The sequence below is a fragment of the Camelina sativa genome, chromosome 3 (genome assembly GCF_030686135.1).
Source record: "Camelina sativa cultivar CO46 ecotype springtype chromosome 3, ASM3068613v1".
In the NCBI taxonomy this organism is placed as follows: Eukaryota; Viridiplantae; Streptophyta; class Magnoliopsida; order Brassicales; family Brassicaceae; genus Camelina; species Camelina sativa.
In genome coordinates this window covers 2,481,328-2,502,203 of record NC_141882.1, presented here as the reverse complement: position 1 = coordinate 2,502,203, position 20,876 = coordinate 2,481,328, and the positions used below count along the sequence as shown (strand labels likewise).

At 39.3% G+C, this 20,876-nt stretch overlaps 6 protein-coding genes across 9 annotated transcripts; 3 read left to right on the top strand and 3 right to left on the bottom strand.

The window, feature by feature from the left end:
* The first annotated feature begins 454 nt into the window (after nt 1-454).
* On the top strand, nt 455-3,787 carry LOC104764614 (protein CYTOSOLIC ABA RECEPTOR KINASE 7). Of its 2 annotated transcripts, none has more exons than XM_019243320.2 (8): nt 455-877; nt 1,581-1,710; nt 1,950-2,203; nt 2,322-2,448; nt 2,588-2,861; nt 2,965-3,097; nt 3,181-3,267; nt 3,366-3,787. In XM_019243320.2, the coding sequence occupies exons 2-8, from the start codon at nt 1,626-1,628 to the stop codon at nt 3,501-3,503; spliced, it is 1,098 nt and encodes a 365-aa protein (XP_019098865.1). In that variant the 5' UTR covers nt 455-877; nt 1,581-1,625; the 3' UTR covers nt 3,504-3,787. The 2 variants fall into 2 exon arrangements, with proteins under 2 accessions (XP_019098865.1, XP_087364175.1); XM_087508049.1 differs by having other exon boundaries at nt 570-891.
* A 238-nt stretch (nt 3,788-4,025) lies between these two features.
* LOC104764605 (putative oxidoreductase At1g06690, chloroplastic) lies at nt 4,026-6,894 on the top strand. Its single transcript, XM_010488171.2, has 10 exons — nt 4,026-4,388; nt 4,594-4,685; nt 4,784-4,824; nt 4,935-5,099; nt 5,187-5,209; nt 5,309-5,380; nt 5,622-5,789; nt 5,930-6,012; nt 6,222-6,284; nt 6,585-6,894. The coding sequence occupies exons 1-10, from the start codon at nt 4,148-4,150 to the stop codon at nt 6,768-6,770; spliced, it is 1,134 nt and encodes a 377-aa protein (XP_010486473.2). The 5' UTR covers nt 4,026-4,147; the 3' UTR covers nt 6,771-6,894.
* Nucleotides 6,895-7,148: 254 nt separating this feature from the next.
* LOC104764592 (oxygen-evolving enhancer protein 2-1, chloroplastic) lies at nt 7,149-8,704 on the bottom strand. Of its 2 annotated transcripts, none has more exons than XM_010488152.2 (4): nt 8,397-8,704; nt 8,030-8,262; nt 7,877-7,927; nt 7,149-7,589 (listed from the first exon to the last, which is right to left on the bottom strand). In XM_010488152.2, exons 1-4 carry the CDS (start codon nt 8,641-8,643, stop codon nt 7,329-7,331), a joined length of 792 nt encoding a protein of 263 aa, XP_010486454.1. In that variant the 5' UTR covers nt 8,644-8,704; the 3' UTR covers nt 7,149-7,328. The 2 variants fall into 2 exon arrangements, with proteins under 2 accessions (XP_010486454.1, XP_010486460.1); XM_010488158.2 differs by having other exon boundaries at nt 8,393-8,698.
* Nucleotides 8,705-8,991: 287 nt separating this feature from the next.
* Nucleotides 8,992-16,115, bottom strand: LOC104764575 (DExH-box ATP-dependent RNA helicase DExH2). Its single transcript, XM_010488132.3, has 14 exons — nt 15,848-16,115; nt 15,575-15,665; nt 15,018-15,462; nt 14,823-14,897; nt 14,645-14,689; nt 14,192-14,285; nt 14,027-14,085; nt 13,789-13,914; nt 13,544-13,596; nt 13,231-13,264; nt 13,060-13,149; nt 11,951-12,955; nt 10,751-11,827; nt 8,992-10,660 (listed from the first exon to the last, which is right to left on the bottom strand). Exons 1-14 carry the CDS (start codon nt 15,948-15,950, stop codon nt 9,347-9,349), a joined length of 4,611 nt encoding a protein of 1,536 aa, XP_010486434.2. The 5' UTR covers nt 15,951-16,115; the 3' UTR covers nt 8,992-9,346.
* LOC104764566 (protein JASON-like) lies at nt 16,066-19,113 on the top strand. Its single transcript, XM_087508047.1, has 7 exons — nt 16,066-16,560; nt 16,789-16,837; nt 16,947-17,029; nt 17,400-17,623; nt 17,840-18,605; nt 18,700-18,791; nt 18,876-19,113. The coding sequence occupies exons 1-7, from the start codon at nt 16,474-16,476 to the stop codon at nt 18,967-18,969; spliced, it is 1,395 nt and encodes a 464-aa protein (XP_087364173.1). The 5' UTR covers nt 16,066-16,473; the 3' UTR covers nt 18,970-19,113.
* LOC104764527 (1-aminocyclopropane-1-carboxylate oxidase homolog 3-like) lies at nt 19,043-20,675 on the bottom strand. Of its 2 annotated transcripts, none has more exons than XM_010488081.3 (3): nt 19,978-20,675; nt 19,566-19,887; nt 19,043-19,482 (listed from the first exon to the last, which is right to left on the bottom strand). In XM_010488081.3, the coding sequence occupies exons 1-3, from the start codon at nt 20,505-20,507 to the stop codon at nt 19,228-19,230; spliced, it is 1,107 nt and encodes a 368-aa protein (XP_010486383.1). In that variant the 5' UTR covers nt 20,508-20,675; the 3' UTR covers nt 19,043-19,227. The 2 variants fall into 2 exon arrangements, with proteins under 2 accessions (XP_010486383.1, XP_087364174.1); XM_087508048.1 differs by having other exon boundaries at nt 19,982-20,537.
* Between the last annotated feature and the right edge of the window lie 201 nt (nt 20,676-20,876).

Sequence of the window (20,876 nt, the reverse complement as noted above, 5' to 3'; positions counted from 1 at the left end):
AAAAACAAAGTATTACAAGTGGTACAGTTTTGAATTTTTATCCATCACAAAAAATTTTACCAAATACTTTATTAAAAGCTTTACTCTCAGCTTTTTTGTACAGCTTTCACGTACAACTCTTTTTTACAGCTTTGCATTATTCCTTAAAAGTTTACAGTTTCAGCTATTCTGTCCAATCGGAGCCGATATCAATTTTATAAAATATACTAGATAATGGTACTTTTTAATTAAGAGAAAGAAATCAACAAAAATATTTTTAAAATCCCAAAATGGTATTTGAAGAAATAAACATTATTAATTAATGGTAAAGGATAATTATAGGTGGTCAAACATTTTAAGAAAATTGAACATTTCCAAAAACTTGTATAGGGGTCCACGAGGATTCACAAACTTGGTAAACGACTTGAGAGTCAAATACTCAAATTTAAAACAATGACCATTGACCCGAAAATGAGAGGAAAAATTTGGATAATTTGTTAGTTGTTGTTGGTCAGGTTGTATACTATATAATTATCGATTAGGTGATAAGGTTTACATATCTGGAAAAATTGAGTAAGTGTAAAACTTATATAAATAAAAAATAAAAAATGATTAGGAAACAACAAAGCAGAAGAAAGAGAGTGATTAGAGAGAGAGAGAGAGAGCAAAAAAGAAGGTATTAGATTAGAAGAAGAGAGATTACAAGAAAAACGCCAAAGCTGTTAACTTTGCTTTTTTTTTCTTTTTGGCCATTTCTCTTCCCTTCATCTCTCATCCTTCTTTCTCCCTTCGTCTCCATCAAGCAACCCTCTCTCTCTCTCTCTTTCATCATCATCATCATCATCGCGGAGGAGACGACGAGCTCTTGAGAGATTGAGAGGGACATCGAGTTTTGTAGGTGAGATTAGACGGGTACTTGTATTATTCTCTTTTTCTTCTTCTTCTTTTTTCTTTTTTGTATCTGAATTTCGATTTTTTTTTTTTTTGGGTAGAAATGGTGTAGTCTCTAGATTCATGCTTTGTATGCCTTCTGGGGTTCATTTTAATCCCTTGACGCATTTTAGTTTCCTTGAATTTCAATTTTTTTTTAACAATTCGAGGAGATACATACATTTGGGCAGATCGCTCATCTGGGTTTTTATTTTTGATTTGTAAATTCTGAGTCTGATTAAAAAATTTGTGAGCTTTGATTATTGTTTTTGGCCCTTGTTTGTGTCCCCATTTCTTTTTTTTTTCGATTTTGCATGTAGGAAGTATCCATTGTCTTGGCTATTATATATCAAATGTTGTCAATGTAGTTGGATCATGTGTTTTCTCCTTGATTAAGAATTTTGATTTTGATGATTTTGAATTTGTTGTATTCTGCGCTGCTTTAATTTTGAATAATTGTACCCCTCTTATGAAGATTTTTGTATTCATCTGTTTGATGGTTCTTGATACATGGAAACTATACGTAGCTATTTTTGTTTATATCATAGGTAGTTTGTGAGTGAATGCTGTACCTTTAGTAGTAAACTGGGCCAGTAGAAGATCACTTTTTTGGCTCACACATCTGGTCCTATCTCCGTTGCATCTATACTCAGTTACTAAATCTATTTCAGGACCCAAAGGTTGTCAACGATCTAGTATTGAAGAAGTAAACAAGGATGCGCAAGTGGATCTGTTGTACATGTCAAATGGACGACTCAAATGAAGAGCAACAGCTCAAAAGTTCGCAGCAGCAGTCTGATGGTATGTTTATCTATTGATGCTTCTTAGTAGCTGAAGTATTCTAATTACGCATGGTTTACGGTTTTATTTGAGGGATTTATTCCATGCCCACCTTTGTATAGCAGTTATTATATTTTCCAACTCAGTGAAATGAGTTGACATTTAGTCGAAACTTTGAACATTTAATGACTTCATATTGTGTATCTATGAAGTTGGTTTTCGATTTATGCTTATCATGTTAAGTGTCTTCATGTATGTAGCAAATCATAAGAATCCAAAACCAGCACCGGTTGCAAAACATGAGGTGAAGAAGGAAGCTCTTCCGATTGAGGTTCCTCCCTTGTCTTTGGATGAGGTGAAGGAAAAGACTGAAAATTTCGGATCAAAGGCACTCATTGGTGAAGGATCTTATGGAAGGGTGTATTATGCAACACTAAATGATGGTATAGCGGTTGCTCTGAAGAAACTTGATGTCGCGCCTGAGGCTGAATCAGATGCCGAATTCTTGAGTCAGGTTATTAATCTTCTTCAAATTAGATGAGAGGAGGACTAGTATCTATGCATTTGTTCCCAAAAGTTTGTGTTTACTTCCTCTTTCAACTTGTCATACTGATAGTTTTGCTCTTCCTTAGGTTTCGATGGTTTCCAGACTGAAGCATGAGAATCTCACTCAATTGCTTGGTTTTTGTGTTGATGGAAACCTGCGCGTCCTTGCATATGAGTTTGCAACAATGGGATCGTTGCATGACATCTTACATGGTAAGATAAGCTTTTTGAACTTTGAGATTCTCTGCTCCAGTCCGTTTGCTAAACAAACCTCATGGTTTGGACAAAAGTATTCGTTTTTGTGATAAATAAGAATGTGTTAATGAAATTGGTTGTTATTGTGCGATTACAGGCAGGAAGGGAGTGCAAGGGGCACAACCAGGTCCAACACTTGACTGGATAACGAGGGTGAAAATAGCGGTTGAAGCAGCTAGGGGTTTGGAATACCTTCATGAGAAGTCTCAGCCTCCTGTAATCCATAGAGACATAAGATCAAGCAATGTCCTTCTTTTTGAAGACTACAAGGCAAAGATTGCCGATTTCAATCTCTCGAATCAAGCACCTGATAATGCTGCTCGTCTTCACTCGACAAGAGTATTGGGAACTTTCGGTTATCATGCTCCAGAGTAATGTGTCTTTAAGCCCTTTACTGTTTTTTTTTTTTTTTTTTTTTTGTACGTATGAAATGTCTAATAAAGAGCTAAAATGTTAATCTACTCTCATATGCAGATATGCAATGACTGGACAATTGACTCAGAAGAGTGATGTGTACAGTTTTGGGGTTGTACTTCTAGAACTTCTTACAGGGAGGAAACCGGTGGATCATACCATGCCTCGAGGTCAACAGAGTCTTGTAACCTGGGTGAGTATACATTCTCCAAACCATAATTATTCTTATTACTTGCCCGGTGGCTTACAAGTCCCAATGTATTTGGCTCTGGTCAGGCGACACCAAGACTCAGTGAAGATAAAGTCAAACAGTGCATTGATCCAAAGCTTAAAGCCGATTACCCTCCAAAAGCAGTTGCTAAGGTACGTAACTCTCTCCTGAAAAGTTGAAATTGATCACAAAATTGCAGTTATTCAAAAGATAACAAATAATAATATGTAATGTGGGGAATGCAATGCAGCTAGCAGCTGTGGCAGCATTGTGTGTGCAATACGAAGCTGAGTTTAGACCAAATATGAGCATAGTGGTGAAGGCGCTGCAGCCTCTCCTGAAACCTCCAGCTGCAGCGGCAGCTCCATCTCCAGCAACAGAATCTTGAAATACTATCATCATAATTTTTTATCAGAATATACTTTAGTACACCATGACCATAAATGAAAGAGGTATGGTTTTGGGAGTGATAAACTATAAAAGATGATTATTATGTCTCTCATTTGATGATTGGTTTTGCGCACACAGTTTTGTTGTGCTAGAAGAAAAAAAAAAAAAAAAAAAAAAAGATAATGGCAAGTTTATTGTTTGCCGTTTTGGTGAGTGGGAGAGAGTGATTATTACTATTTTTATATAATGATGATAATGGATTTTGATGATCCCTATCAAAAATTTCATAATCCTCAATTTAACTTGAAAATTGCATTTTTGCGTTAAACTTTTCTCACTGAGATATGCTTGCTACTAATAAGTGTAGTATGTTTGTAACTAATACTAGTATTTGTGTTTTGACTTTTGAGATTAGTAGTAATTAGTTAAAGATAAAAATTGTAAATACGTTTTACAATTTATGAAATACCTAATTAATTAAAATTAAAATAATATAATTTGATTTGTTCGGCCCGCCAACGTCCTACGTGTCTATCTCACCGTCTCTCAGTTCTCTCCCCCCAACTTCTGCTTCTTCTTCTTTGGTTCTTTCAATTTCAAAACCCAAAAAACGGAAGCAAAGAAAAAACAAATCTCACCACCATGGCCTTGGCTACGCACTTCGCCTTCCCTTTAAACAATATTGTTTCGGAAGGATCTCGTGGAAGAGGAAGTTTCGTCCGGAAACTGGTGAGAGCTGTAGCCTCCGGCGATTCCGTGGCTCCGGCGACGTTGGAAGATTCAAAAGTGAAATTGGGTGGGTCCGATTTGAAAGTGACGAAGCTTGGCATCGGAGTCTGGTCATGGGGTGATAACAGCTACTGGAATGATTTCCAGTGGGATGGTCAGTGCTTTTTTTTTTTTTTTTTTTTTTTTTTTTTTTTTTGTAATTTCAATTTCACTTAATTTCGATTGACACTTTGTTTTAAAAATCGATTATGCTAGTTGTTGAGACTATGCATAATTTTTAGTGAGGTTTTCTCATTAAGTATTTTCTATGAAGAAAGTTTTGATTTTTTTTTTTTTTGCTTCCTATATGTGAATGGTAGACGGGAAACTGAAAGCTGCTAAAGGTGCTTTCGATATCAGTCTTGATAACGGTATAGATTTTTTCGATACCGCAGAAGTTTATGGTTCCAAGGTAAGAATTCAAATGCTCCTTACTCTTCCTAAAGTGGTTCTTGTTGTTCAGACAGTATTGGGTGGGAATTCTCACATTCTTGTCTCCATCTTTTATAGTTTTCCCTGGGTGCTATAAGCTCTGAAACTCTTTTAGGAAGGTATATTATTATTATTATTAAAAAAACTGTATTTTGGATCCATGTAACAGTGTGTCACTATCCTCATACATAATTCTTCTTTGACTGTCATTGGTGATATTTTTCAACAGATTCATCCGTGAGAGAAAAAAGAGATATCCCGGAGCTGAGGTTTCAGTTGCAACAAAGTTTGCTGCTTTGCCATGGCGTTTGGGTCGTGAAAGTGTTATCTCCACCCTTAAAGATTCCCTTTCCCGCCTTGAGCTTTCATCTGTGGATCTCTATCAACTCCATTGGTAATGTACCCCTCCCTCATTCATGTTGGAGTTAAAACACTGTAAGGCCAAGGGAACTATCTCATTTTTTGCTTGTTTATATTTCAGGCCTGGACTATGGGGAAATGAAGGTTTTTTCTTAAGACCTGCACTGAACCTACTTTGAACAAGAGACTTGTCGCTTTTGGTAAATCGTATTGATTCTGATGACACCGAAAATTATATTATAGGATATCTCGATGGTCTTGGGGATGCTGTTGAACAAGGACTTGTGAAGGCTGTTGGTGTTTCTAACTACAGCGGTATCATTTCAATCTGTTTTTATTTTTCTTTCTTTCCCGCAGATGATGAGGACTTGAAAGAAAACAACACTTATATCATGATGTGAAACTTTTCCTTGTTAATGCTAAGATACATCTTCTCCATTTTAAAAGAAATATAGAAAGTAGAAAGAATTATGGGTTCGGTAATGCACATCATATGTTACTTTATTGAGCTCTCAAAGTTATCATACTCTCTCTGTTGTGGGTGACGCTTTTTCAGAGAAGAGGCTACGTGATGCTTATGAGAGACTCAAAAAGAGAGGCATTCCTCTGGCCTCAAATCAAGTCAACTACAGTCTGATATACAGAGCTCCAGAACAGACTGGTGTAAAAGATGCTTGTGATGAACTTGGAGTTACTTTAATTGCATATTCCCCTATCGCTCAAGGTGATTTGCCTTTTATCTCTTTTGCTTTGTGGTCATCATGTCTATCGTTCTCTGCATAAGTCTCTGATATTATTGATAGAAAAACAACCTGGCCAATGAACATTTACACTTTCCGTTATTTTCTTCTTCTGTATTTCCAGGTGCTCTAACTGGTAAATACACCCCAGAGAACCCACCCTCAGGTCCTCGGGGTCGCATTTATACGCGTGAGTTCTTAACAAAGGTAATAGCTTTGACTGCATAGATCTATGTTATTTAACACAGGCGTCTGCCAAACTGTAGTTACATTTAAAATACTCTCGCATCTTCTAGGAAACGGTTCTGTTTTGAGAAATGCACACACTTCTATACACAAATAAATGTACATAAGTTATCAATGTGTAGCATAATCTTGCCAAATTTCTTCACTAACTATGACTTGTGACGTTACAGCTCCAACCTCTGTTGAACAGAATCAAACAAATTGGTGAAAACTACAGCAAAACACCTACACAGGTTTGTTCTCTTCTGCTTATCCGCTCTATTTTCCGTTTTCCCTGCCCAAAGTTGATGTCCAAAAAAGTAAAGAAAAATCCTCTGCATCACTGCATGTTCATCCTACTCTAGGTACTTGCAGTCATTATAATGTGAATAGACGCAGACACACGTATATGTCATATTAGTTTGTATATTTACTTCTTTTGCTTATATCGCGGAACAAGGCTTTGTTAGAAGTTCAGTAAACCTAAGAGGATGGAGTTCTTGATTTGCATCAAATCATACGTCCTTCTTGTTTTGTTGTGTTGTTCTGTGCAGGTAGCATTGAACTGGTTGGTGGCACAAGGCAACGTGATACCCATCCCAGGAGCCAAGAACGCAGAACAAGCCAAAGAGTTTGCGGGAGCGATAGGTTGGAGTCTGACAGACAATGAAGTGAGTGAGCTACGGTCCCTAGCCTCTGAGATAAAACCCGTCATTGGTTTCCCTGTTGAGTATCTCTAAACTCATAAAAACTCTGTTGTAGCACTTGTAAAGCTCAAAGGTTACAATATGAATGAAAAGTAGCATATAGATGATGGTAAAGTATTAAAATACATATGCAAATAAAATCTCTTTGCCTCTTCAAGAATTTTACAATAGCCAAACAAATGATTGGAAAAATAGAAGGCCTTTTACACTTGATTTAAGAGATCTAGTCACAACTCACACGTCTCAATTCGTCTGCATTTTGATCTCACTGTTGAACTAGGAGACCCATTTCATTCGTTCTTGTCAAATCAGCTTCACGAGAGCTTTCTTCATGGTCTTTAGGGTTTTTAAGGATTTAGATTTCGTCTATAACTTCTTCCTGTGTCAGCGTCTTTACTTTGAGAAATAATCTACTGAAAATAGTTTCTGTTTTAGAAAACTTGAAAAGAGTCTGTTATCACAGGTACACAAGTGAAGCCGCAAAGGTGACATCATCTTGATATGTCTCAAAAGCTCAGTTCCATAATCCTTTTTTTACAATAGACAAATAAAGAAGGCAAGCAGAACACAGTTATGTTGTGTTGCTTTCACTTAAGCAACACTGAAAGAAGTGGCTGCGTTCTCAACAAATTTCCTGGCTCCCTTGAACCACCTCTTGTCTCCAGCTTGTGCTTTGCAGATGTAAAGCTTCCCTCCGTTCACAGTGGCTGTGATCAGCTGATGCTTTCCACCTTCATCTCCATCAGCCGTTCTTGTCAACACTGACAAGTAATAGTACGGTTTTCCACCAACGTCCTGAGATGATGAGTCCAGAATGTTTGCTGTTGCCACTGCATTGTTGTCAAAGCCTCCCTGCAAGAAACATCAGATTCGCACACACAGTTAGGACCTGATAATCTCACTCCATATAAGATTATAAGGTAACAATGTTGATACGTTGATTTAGGTAGAGTTTATATCTCCCTCTTTCTTAGTTTTTTGGGCATAAGAGAATACAATCTTGCTTATAAGACTCATCCAAACCTAGAGATTATCAGTTGGCAACGAGGGAGAAAATGTGTTCGTTGTGGGTGTTTGATTCTCTTATTCTACCCTATCAGCTTCAAGTTTACATTAACAAAAGACAATTGGAAGTTTACCTCAGAGGCAGTCTCACCGAAGTAAGCTTGTTTCCCTAGGAGATAATTAACCTGCACAAAGCCAAAAATCAAATCACCATTCAGTCTCACAAATCATATGAGTTATTGATTCATCAATATCTTTATATGTAGATGACGGAGTGAAACTAAGACCTGAGAGAGGAACTCTTCAGGAGAACCGTAGTCAGTGATGGACTTCTTGTCGGTAGGAGTGACCATGACATTGAGATTGCTAGTGGCATCGAAGTTGTCTTCGTACCTAAGGACTTGTCCTGGATACTCAATCTCTTTGCTTGGGTTCCATTTTGCTGGCACCTGGACTTTGAATCCATCTCCATTGTATGGCATGAAGTCTGTGTTCGCCTTTGGCTTCCCAAACACGTTTGCTGCAACGAACCAAAAAAAAAAGAAAAACAGAGAAAACAAAACCAACAATATGTTTTCAAGATTCTTTATTTGGTCTGAAACTGACATGATTCAAGATTATCTGACTTTTATTTGATATATGTTATATTCGCACCTGCTTCACCGTAGGCGGCATCAGCGGGAGATACTCTGGAACCAACAGCGGCGGCGCCGACGAGGAGCGTGAGAGCAAGACGGCGAGAGACGGCGGAGTTATCCTCTTCATGAGTCTGTTGGGCTTTACAGATGATCTGAACAGGTTTGGAGAGTGACACGTGACGCTGGGATGAGGAGGAAGATGATGATCGTGCGGCTGAGGAAGCCAATGCGCTCTGGTGTAGGAAACACGCGCTGTACGCCATTCTCTCTCTGTGTCTCTTTTTCTCTCTCGGTGTGGTCTCTCTGTGGTTAAGTTATGAAACTGTTTTTGAGGATTGTTGGAGTGTGTTAATGTATGGAGGTGAAACGAAGAGTGAAGCTGATTGGCTGGTTTCGGATATTGGAGGATCTCTGTGTTGATGTCCAGATAAGATTGTTGAGGTCTTGTAATGTGCCACGTGGCAGATACGCTTCCTTCTTGTTCCACGTCAGATTCATAAGCTTTCCAGTTTCGATTCCATCTATGTACATTTTTTTTTCCTTCTCTTTGTTTTTTTCTTGGTCAACCATGTATAATATAGTATTTTAGTATTATACTCTTAAAGCCACCATTCCAAGATCAAACCCGAAAAAGATTGATTAATAATGGCTTTCCTCCTTTCAGTTACATACATGCGTATAATGGCAGCACTCAGTGAGAATAACTACAAATCATCTACTAGTACAACAGTAATAAGCTAACAAAATCGTTGAATTTTCATAGTCTCTATTACACCTATGGTAAGTACCATTTGAATTTTTCGGTGTATGGAAAAAACACCTAAATGCTCATCAAAACACCAAAGTGTAATGGGCATGCTACTTCTCTTCTTGTTTGTCCTTGCGAGTAACCTTCTTGGCTTGACTTTCTGTTTCGCTTCCTAATGGTTCTCTTTTAGTGCAGATTCAGTTGGTGCAGCGTTTGCGTCACACTGGATTGGAAGGTACGCTCACTTTTTCTGACTTGTTCCCTGACTTTCGCTCTGTTTTTTCACCGCATTGTTCTTGTTGCCCATCAGTAGAAGGTACTTTCTCTTCCATACTGTTACCCGAATCAAAGTTGTTAGCTAATTTGCGTTTTTTCCTTTTTGGTTTCTTAGCCGCTGGAGCAGTGTTTGAGTCAGGTTCCTCATTACCACTGACAAGATTCAGTGGAATGCTCTCTTTCTCTTTGCCCGGATCCAACCGCCTGACTGACTTAGGCTCTTTTCGCTCATTCCCATTAGCCAGATCAGAAGGCGTGTTCTCTTCAATGTTTCCCAAATCCAACTTGTTGTCGGATTTGTGCTTTTTGGACCTTGATCGCTTATTTTTTGGTTGTTTAGCCGATGAAGCAGCTTCCATTATGCTTGGGTCAGGTTGTTCATCCACATTAGCAAGATTGAAAGGCAAGCTCTCTTCCATGTTACCATAATTAGATTTGTTAGGTAGATTAAGCTCCGTTTGCTCATTATCCTTAGCCAGATCAGAAGGTATGTTGTCTTCCATATTCCCTAAATCCAAGTTGTTGGCTGACTTAGGCTCTGTTAGCTCATTCCCATTTGCCAGATCGGAAGGCTTGCTAGTTTCCATCATCCCCAAATCCATATCGTTGCCTGATTTGCGTCTTTTGGACCTTGATCGCTTCTTTTCTGGTTGCTTAGCCGCTGAAGCATCTTCCGTTTGAGAAGTGTTTGGGTCACGTTGCTCGTTTCCATGGGCGAGATTAGAAGGAATGCTCTCTTTCTCCCTACCCAGATCCAACTTGCAGACTGACTTAGGGTCTTTTTGCTCATTCCCATTAGCCAGATCAGAAGGAGTGTTCACTTTCATGCTCCCCAAGTTCTCTTCAATGTTCCCCAAATCCACATTGTTGGGCGACTTGCACCTTTTGGACTCTGACTGTATCTTCTTTTGTTGTGTAGCCGCTGAAACATCTTCCACTCGAGCAGTGTTTGGGTCAGGTTGCTCATTCCTATCAGCGAGATTTGAAGGCACGCTCTCTTCCATATTACCCAAACCCAACTTGTTGGCTAGCTTTGACCCCATTGGAGTAGTTTTCGGGTCATGCTCCTGAAGCTCATTGGGGTTAGCGGAAGGTATGTCATCTTTGGGACTCGTTGCATTTGGCACTGAAGCAATAGGTTGCACAGCTACAGTTTGAACCGAAGATCGAGCGAGGCTATCATATGAGAGAATACAAGCTATTGCATACATAGAAGCACCGAGATGAGGCGGCATATTTTCCTTTGGATGTTTAACCTACAAAATGCAAATGAAAAGTTCAAAGACGCCATTGCCAAAATAAAATAATGAAAATCTTAAATCGTAGTGATCATATAACTCATCTACCTTGAACAATATGGACGCCATTAGCCTCTCTCTCAAGATGTACATTTGAGCAATTTCAAGAGCTGTAACCTTGAAAGGCAGCCACCGATCCACTATTACCTTTACTGAATTTTCGGGCGCAAGCAATACTTTCTCTGCAGCCCTAACACCTTCTTTATCTATGTCCATCGTGTCTCCTACATTTTCTACTACGTGGTCTTCCTCGTCGTCACTCTTATCAGCATCATAGCTCTCTGTAGGAGACACGGCTATCTCTCTTGAAAAAAGTAACAAAGGTAAAGTGGGAAGAACAGTGCAGCTTCTTATCTGCACACCCCAATCTCCTCGAGTAATCTCATCAAAAACAATTAAAGCTTCGTCATACTTGGTAGAGGACATGTCGACATTGTTTGATAGCGAGCGCACACGAACTTTGGCTCCAGTAATAGTCTCTACTATAGATCTTGTCTGGTTCTTGGAAACTGGGCACATCCTTCCCAACATAGGGTACAATCCTACTGCTATAACAGCACGGAGAATACCCGGATCATGAGCATTCAGGCTACAGTTTGAACTGCTAGGGATGACCCCATGTCTTTTAAGTTCTCCCTGAAGCTTGCGACACAGATCATCCAGCCTCTTCATGACAATTTGGGAGATGAAGTACTTTGAACAAAACTCGTTAGCTCGACCACTTTCTTTTGCATTTTTCCAGCACTGAAAAGCCGCGACAGTCGCAAGATGATCACTATGGTCCCCATAAAGTGATGCAAGTTCATGTTTTGCAGCATTAGCTTTTTTTCTATCACCTGGCAACAAGGGCATGATAAACGGATCCTTCTCGTCGGCTGCACATGCCAGAATAAGTGCTGGATCTAAACAGTTCACTAATACGGCGAAATAAATCATCTTGCTAATCCGAGGATGAACTGGAAGCTGACCAAATTTCTGTCCAAGTTCTGTCAGCTCTTCTTGAGGAGTCAACGCTCCAATATCTTTAAGGATGATTAAGGCATTTGCAATACTTTGAGCAACAGGCGGGTCCATTAATTTCTGAAGGAAATCATTTACGTCGCAATTCGGATCCAGCATCTTAACCTAACATATTATTGAGAGACATCAGTAAGAAATCAAGTAAGCAACAAGTCTCAAACAGGATGCTACCATGCCTGAACAACATTAAACATCACAGAAAAAAATCTACGTTAGAAAGAACAGCACCTGCAAGCAGAGTTCATCCACTGGCATTCTCTTAACTTCAGGAACTCTATATTCGGGCAAAGACGCTTCCCGGAGTTTAGAATATAGATGATAACAAACGCCTGGTTGACAACGGCCTGCTCGACCAGCCCTCTGTTTTGCATTTGCTTTTGATACCCAAGAAGATTGGAGCGTTGACACATCATTAAAAGGGTCATAACTCTTTTCCTTCATCCGGCCGCTATCTATCACATAAACCACATCATCGATAGTAACTGCTGATTCAGCAATATTGGTCGCAAGCACAATTTTGCGACAACCTCGACGGGGGCGATCAAAAACTTTCTTCTGTTCCTCAGCCGGAACCCGTGAGTGAAGACATAGAATGCTGAATTTACCACTATCTGCAAAATGGGGATTCTCAAGCAATTTCTCTTTTGTTTTCCTGATTTCCTCCCACCCAGGTAGAAAAACAAGAATGGCACCATCTTTTGAATCGCTGCATATTTTCTTCATTAACTTCACTATAAGACCCACATCTACTTCTTCTGGTTTCATTGTCGCCATATACTTATCAAGTAAGTCTTGTGCTTGCTGAGAATTGGACTGGATGTTATCTGCATGCACCCTGATTATTTGAGCAGTTTCAATTTGATTCTCTTTTTCAGCCACTTCTAATGCGGTTATACCTTCTTTGGACTTCAGTGTACAGTTAGCGCCAAATGAAAGGAGCTTGCAGACATCGCTTACCCTGCCCTTTCCAGCAAAGACCATAAGTGGTGTTAGCCCGGTCGTTGAATTCTGGTAATTGTAAACCTCATGACTTCCTTCAGAAGAAATTAGATCTAAGAGACAATCAAACTCATCATTTGTCCATGCCAAGTCTATTGCTTCGTCTAAAGCAACTTTTTCTTCATCTTTAAAATCATGCTTGTTACTTGGTAAGTTCGAGTCAGCAGAAAGTAGATGATTATTCTTGTCTGATATCAGGACAGAAAGTGCATCTTCCAGAAAAAAGGTTCGGACCTGTAGATACGGACACAAAAATATTGTTTTCCAATACAATGAGACTAAGTAGCAAATTCTAGAAAGAAATAGATAGAGAGAGACACAAAGAGAGAGGAACTAACTGGATGAGTGAATCCAGGCACTCGGACAACCGGGCAACCTCCGAAATATTCCGAAAACCTCTCAGCATCAAGAGTAGCACTCATTAAAATCTGTCACCACAGAAAATATTCATTCTTATGTTTTAATCTATCATCGCAATGGAAAACGAAGAAGAGCATAACATAACTAACCAGTCGGAGATGAGGATTAGATGGAAGCAAGTCTCTGCGGAAAAAAAAACATCACAAATTGATCTGAGTTCTGCCACTTACCCAATGATAAAAAAATATATATATCTGCGGGTAATTATCGTTTCCATCGCTTAGCTTCAAATAAAGAATTCAAATACAAGGGTACAAGTGCATAGCAATGCATCTAAATTATAGTTCGACAGCAATTAAATGAGTCATATGATCAGCTGTTTTCCGTCATATCTACTTGACTTTTTTTGGCTCACTTTGACAGGCTGAGCACCTCAGTGTTTTAGAAGGCTAGAGAATGTACCTTAAAATCATTAACATGAAATCAGAGTAGGAGTCCCTTTCATGGATTTCATCCTGTAAAGTGACCCACAGGTCAGTGACCAATAAAGACAACTACAAAATCAATTTAGAGCAGAAGAGCACAACGAAGAGAACCTAAACTAAGAAGTGGTTGTTAAAACTTTAATGTGTTAACATGTAATGAATGGAAAAGCATACTTAATAAACACATGAAAAACATATTATGAATCAAACAAGAATGTTTACCACAATAATGTGAGTTATATCAGGAACACAGCTGTTCACGCCTTTGCCTATAAGCACCCTCAATAGAATGCCATTTGTGCAGAAAACAACCGATGACCCTCTTCCACCTTCACTTTGCAGTCGAACCTAGATTTGTATTATAAAGTTAATGATATATCGAGAGAAAACATTCATTTAGCCCTGAGAGCTTGTGCGTCTATCATATGGATAAGTATGTCTACGAACAAAGACCCCTTACCTTGTAGCCGACGGTTTTCCCAATAGTTTCACCTCTTTCCCAAGATATTCTATCAGAAACTTCAAATTAGGAATGAAGGCATTAAGCAAGGAGTTAGCCACTTATACTGCATGCATTTGAATTACAAATCTGAAAACTTCACAAATGTTGAATCAGATTACTAACCTGAAATAGCTGAGATACGACGTGGTTGGGTGCAAATGATTTTGCACGCTTCTTGCTTACTATACCACATATGATCTAGAAGATATTGAGGCACCTAAAAATATCAACAACTGAGGCACCTGAGAAACCTCACCAAAAAAAACTACTACTATTTGAAACAGAATACGATTTATAGATATTGAGTGATATGGTAATACCATGTAAAAGAACACAAACCGTTATTCCACACACTTAAACTCAACTTTTTCACAATTCATAAATATTATGTAGCTTAGGACATGAAAACTGACAAGTTGAACCTAGAAAATCACAACCTGTGATGAATACTTGACCCCACCAGAAGAAAACAAAACAGAATAAATAGCAACAGGGAAAACCACTGTAAAGCGTTTTCTAGACTAGAGTATAAATAGAGTCTCTAGTGAACTACAAAGAACAAGAGGAAACACGTACCTGAGTAGTTTTCCCACAACCAGTTTCACCAGCAATAAGAACAACCTGCATTTCGAATAAGAATGAATAAAGACTCCTTCAAAATCAGTGGAAATCCCCACTGAAAGCACAATTACGAAATTTACATCCTGAATCCTGATATAGTGGAACAAATTAAATATCTAGAGACCCATATAACCTGATTGGATTCCACTGCAGATATAATGGCGTCGCGAAAAGATGTGATGGGAAGCTTTGCTCGTGCTTCAAAGATCTGTAAGATCAACAAATACAAGAGTATTTCATTTACTCAACAGCGCATGCTTTGTACTTTCTGAAACTGGATCCTGAATTGATAATAATACAATCTTGTGAAAATACATTAATTGCTAACCTGTCGAAAACATTTATCTGTTTCCAGTCTAGAATTCAGAGATGCCGCGTTCTTTTTAATATCGTTTTTTGTCAACTGAGGTTTCAGGAAGAAGTCATCTTTCCAATTATTGCGGGCGTTTCCAGTATATACGCCCAATAATGTCCCAGTAGTATCGCCATCACAAGGTGGAAAGCGAGTAAATAAGTCGTGGAGAACAGCTTTTGCCTCAGGTGGAAATGACACACATTTGAGCTTCTCTTGGGGTATCATCTTCTTTCTTGGAGCGCCTCCTTTCTGAAATCTGGTTTCATACTTATGCTTACTGTATGAATTTGAAAAGCCATCTCCTTCTCTTCCTTCATGATTTCTGGTTTCATACTTATGCTTGCTCTCTGACTTTGAAATGCCGTCTCCACTCCCAGCTTTACTTTTGAAAAGAGTTAGACGCCTTTCTTCCCCACTCCTATACAAAATCCACGAAAGGTCAGAAACTAGGGCACTCACTAGGGCACAGATACCCAAAACTTGCATATCCCCAAAACATCAAACAAAAATTGCAAAAAGCTGTGACTGACCCGTGACTTTTTGATTGGAGACCCATCCGTCGGCACATCTGATGGATAATGCCACGTTCGCCATTTGTAAGATGCTGCTCAAAGGCGTAAGCTACACAATAGAAAGCCAAACAAACTTGCATTCAATCAAACAAGAAAAAAAGAAAAACAGAACATTCCGAATAGAAATCACCGAAGCTAACAATAACTGAAACACCACAGCCGAGTAGAGAGTATTGGAGTTCATATGAGTAATAGCTGAAGAAACTTTATCAAAGGAGTAATAAAACTCACAATCGTTCCCGGAGGCGCGAAACTCCTCAAGGAGCTTAGTGGCCCAAGCCTCAGTGGTTTCGCAGAGAGTAATATGTTTCGTACTCTTCTTCTTCTTCACCATCGTTTTTTTAAGGGTTTCTCTGTCTCTCTGGAGACTAATGTGCAGAGACTGTACGGCGGCGGCTTGTGCTCGTTGATCGAGTGTTTCCCGGTTTTGCTCTCCGCCGCCTCCTGATGCCTAATACCCTATTTTCTATTTTCTTTTTTTTTTCGCGAACATAAATTTAATTTATTTTATTATTTTTATTAAGAAAAGAAAAAAAAAACTCTTTACTGGACAGCTATTGGGCCTATTGGGCCAGAATTAGGTTAACAAACAAAAACAATGGGAAGACACCTGCACACGCAGCTGATTCATTCCCCCCCCCCCCGCACCCTTTCGTTTCAAATTTCAAAAAAATAAAACGTTTTTATCTCTCTCTTCTCTCTCTCTCTCCCAAATTGAGCGTGTTTCTCGGGTTAATCGTCCGCCTGATTCACTGTTTCCGCCGTCAAAGAAATCAAATGATATGTTGATGAAGCGAAATCTAAGTCCCTTGTGCAGATCCGTGCTCAGATTCATCAATTTATAAGTTTGTAGAGCCATGGCTTGTTTTCTCGATTGCTTCCGCGCCAGAGACGATCGCTCTACTAGTAATCTCGTCTCTCACTCTTCGCTCGCCAATCCCAGAGTAACAACTCTTTCGCTTCTCTTGCTTGTTTTCCCCAATCTTTTCTTGGCATGATCGCGTCAATTTGTGGGTGTTTATTTTGAGCTGCTACAATGATTCGAACAAGAAAATAGATCCTTGAGCTGGATTTTTGGGTGTTAATACTGTTGGTTTCTTTCGAGTTTGTTGGTCAAGATCATATCGATCTGACCGCCTAATAACATGTTTTATTTTTGTATTGATCTTCAGAAAACTCAGGACTCGCAGAATGATTTGTCAGCTTTGTTTCTTTCTAAAGGTAAATCTCTTTTTTTGATGTGTTTATATCATCAATCGAGATAATTTACTAGTTTTTTTTTGGTAGCGTTCTTGTTAACAACGTATGGGTTTTGTTCTTGATTTTGTAGAGAAAGCAGCTTCTTCGCCTTGCCTTGACAAAGAAAGATTTGATTTGGATTCTATACATATCGACAAAGGCCTCCGGGATGAGGTATGATTTTTATTTGGAGCATTGCCTCTAATCATGTCTGATGCGTATAATACGTTTATCTTGATCAAGATATGTGTCCTTGGATTTGAACTAATCAATTTCTAGTTAGTTTTTGAATTTCTGGTATCTTTCTTGCTGGTCTTGCAATCACCACAGCTCTTCTTATGGTAATGAGAAGATGGGTTCTATGTTTTTTGTTACTGAGGTGGTCTTTAGCTTTGTTTCTCTATGATGAAGGTGCTATAGTATAGATTCTACACCCTTTCGTTGTGGAATCTCTGATATTCAACAGAGTCTTATTGTCGATTCCTTCAAGAGATCAGGCTGAATCTAACGCTTTTTTCTTCTTCTTTTACTTGTGCAATCATAGGCGCGGTTTCTTAAAGCTTGTGGTACTATACCGGAGACACCTATTGAAATTAGGAAAGCATCCCAAAACCTAAGTAGTCCTCAACATTCTGGATCTTCCCATTTTCACTCATGGATTTCCAGTAGCTCTGCGATGGGGTCTCATTTGGCTGAATCCCCAACCCCCACGAAAGCTTGTGAAGAGATGGGAAGACCATCATTTACTTCAGAGCAAACACCTAGCAGGTAGAGACGTCACTTTGTTTATTTCAAATTTTAAACATCTGTTCATATCGTTATGTGAAGAAAACATATATTTTTGCCTCCTTATGCTATGCTTGATAGAATTGGCAGGGTTTCTTGATAGAAATGGTGTGGTTTCTTGATAGAAATGGTGTGGTGTCTATGCTAACATTATTCTCACCTCTTACTAATGTTCACTCTTTTCTTTTTTCATAATAGTTGTGTAATCGATGTCCGGGACAGTGCAAGGATCTCTTCTGCTTCTAGTGATGGTACTGACGTAGAAAGCATTGGCACTGCAATCAAGGGTGAGTTGGGTAGAAGTGGAAGGCCAACGCTCACAGTTGGAAAGACTAAGTCTGTCCGATTTGAATGCGATCTTGATCAGTCTCACTCCTCTAATTCTTCCGAGAATAGCAGTTCAAGAAAATCCGAGATGGGTGGCAAATTTTGTTTTACAGCAAACTCACCTAATCCAACCCCCTTGAGGCTATCTGATGAGATGCAGACTCCTGGAACCATATATCCTGCGAACATGGAATCAGCGGGAAGAGGGAGGCCTAGAATCAGGTCTCAGTTTGTGCATTCAGTTTCCAATGTACTAGAAAATGCATCCTTATATAAGGCCCTTAATGATGCTCATGGGAGCCTAGAACAAGCGGAACCGCAGGTTTACAAAGAGAAGATAGAGTGTGAAACACCCTCTTCAGCAACTTATGGGGAAAAGGTGGAAGAAAGCTCAGATGAAAAGTTATCCAAGTTTGAGGCAAGTTTTTCTCCTTGGCTAAACCAGATCAACGAAGACAGCAACGAAAACATTGCGGTTTCAAACGATAGGACACCAGGACTTGCTGCCATAACCCCAGGTGACAGGCCTATCATTGGATTGGTTCCTGCTCAGTGGATCGAGGATGAGCAAACTGAGATGTCACCCAGATTGTGGGATGGAAACGGGATCCCAAATTCGACAACCAAATACAAGGAGGTAAGTTTCCTTGCCTTTCATCTTCTCTGTTTAGGCTCTTTCAGTTCCTCTAATATTCAGAAACCATGGTTTACATACTTCTTACCTTATGCAGGATCAGAAAGTGAGCTGGCATGCAACACCATTTGAGGTGAGATTGGAGAAGGCACTTTCTGAAGAAGGTGGTCAGAGTTTATTCCCTCAAAGGTATATTAACCGTAAATCTCAATGATGTTCCTTAGAAGTGATGAAAAACTACATAACTAACCACAAATTATATGTGTGATGCAGGAAACTTGAAGTGATGATGGAAGAGGTTGAAGGGGACACGAACATATCGCAGCTGCAGCATTCAGTACAACCAAGCTCGGTAGTTTCCTTCTGAAAGTCTATCTGGCTTTCGTACAGAACAGAATCACTTACATATGGCTATCATGACTCATGAGAAAATTAAATACTTTTGTTTCTGGCTTTTTAAGGAGCTTTAAATATATGAAAGAATAATATAAACAGTTGCATTTATTATCCTCTTGAGAATTCTCTTCACCTCTTTTGGTCGTTTGCTTGACTAATACTAAAGCAACTCCAATATTACATTTATTTTCATGTCGTATATGTGTGATAAAGTAGTATCTCACCATGTTCATATTTTAAGATGGAGCAAAGCAGAGGTTCCGTCAAGTCCTTTGGCATTGGAGTAAGTAGTGTATTCTCTAATGGTGATCTCTCTGTACTTTGGAGGGTTTTCTTCAGACACAAGCTCTGTAATCGGTCCGTACACTCTAGGATCCGGTCTTACGCCGGTGGTAAAGAAACATGCCACAGAGACTCGAGCTCTTGTGGCTCTGTTCGCCAATACTCTATGCTCCAAACTGATGAATTTGTCGTTTGTTATAAGCTGCAATAAAACCCACAAAAATAAAATTAAAACTTTGAATTTATAGGAAAGATTAATTATACAAAACAAAATTTTGAGCAAGCCTGTAAGAGGTCCCCGATGTTGATGACGAGAGCGCCAGGAACATGATGAACATCGAACCAGTACCCTTCACGACGAACCTGGAGCCCTTCGATCTGGTCTGGAAGAAGGACGGTAAGAAAAGAGATATCGGAGTGCTGACTTGTGCCTAAAGTTAGGTCAGGCTCTGGACAGGGTGGGTAGTAATGGGAGAGCATGATCAGACCCTTGGAGCAATCCATGTCCTTGAGATGATAAGGGTTCAACCCTAATGCTTCTGATAAAAGCTCAAAGAGAAATTCACCCAAAACCATCACTTGCTTTGAGTATTCCAGCATAACATCCCTGAAACCAATGCAGTGATACACACCATATGAATAAAGAGAAGATTACACAACACATAAGATCAAGTTAAAGCAATGGAGTCATATATACCCACGAATCTCTGGCAGATCATGTGGTTTCGGAGGATTTGGAGCCATGGTACAAGCCAAAGTGTCTCTCCAACTTGTAGATGGGGAACTGAAGAGATGGAAATTACTTAAATACAGAAACCTTCTGCTGAAATCTCGGCTGTATAAACCTTTCCTCACTTCAGGGGACTGGTCGTGAAAGTCACGAACTCCATCTTTTACCTTCTCAAGAAGATCAAGCGAAACTCCATGGTTAATCACTTGAAAGAAACCCCACTTGGCTGCTGCTTTTTTTATCCCTTCAACCGCGTTCTTGCGCTTGGTCACGTCCTCGAACACCCGTCCCCCGAGATCGATCGTTGGGATAGTCTTGAGATGTAGCAAGTCAGAGGAAAGTGGTTTAGGGTTTGATAATGTGGCAGATGGGTGATGGAAGATGCGTGGAATCTTTGAAACCCCGGCGTCGACGAGTCCTTTCACACCCGTTTTCATCTCATCGAAAGCTTTCAGCTCACTGGCACGATCGAATGAAGCAATATTCGTCGTCTCCATCGTTTTGTTTCTTAAAAAACAGAGCAATATGATACAATCACACAAGATAATAACCCATATAAAACGAGAATGAACTATATCTGTTCTTTAAGTTTAACGATGGGACCAGTTGCTTAAACTATTGATAAGAGATAACGTTGATAAACAAAAACAACCGCTTGTGACAGTGACTGGGCCAGACAAGTCGTAGTCATTAAACTATAAAAGTTATTTGCAGAAAAAACAAAAAAGTCTCACGTGCCTTGCCAAAATGAATTTGGCATTCTCAGATCTTGTGATAGAGTCATAGAGAGACATGCTAAGATATCGAAAGACCATAATTAACCAGTAAACCATTACTTAACCAAACTTTAAATATTGTCATCTAAT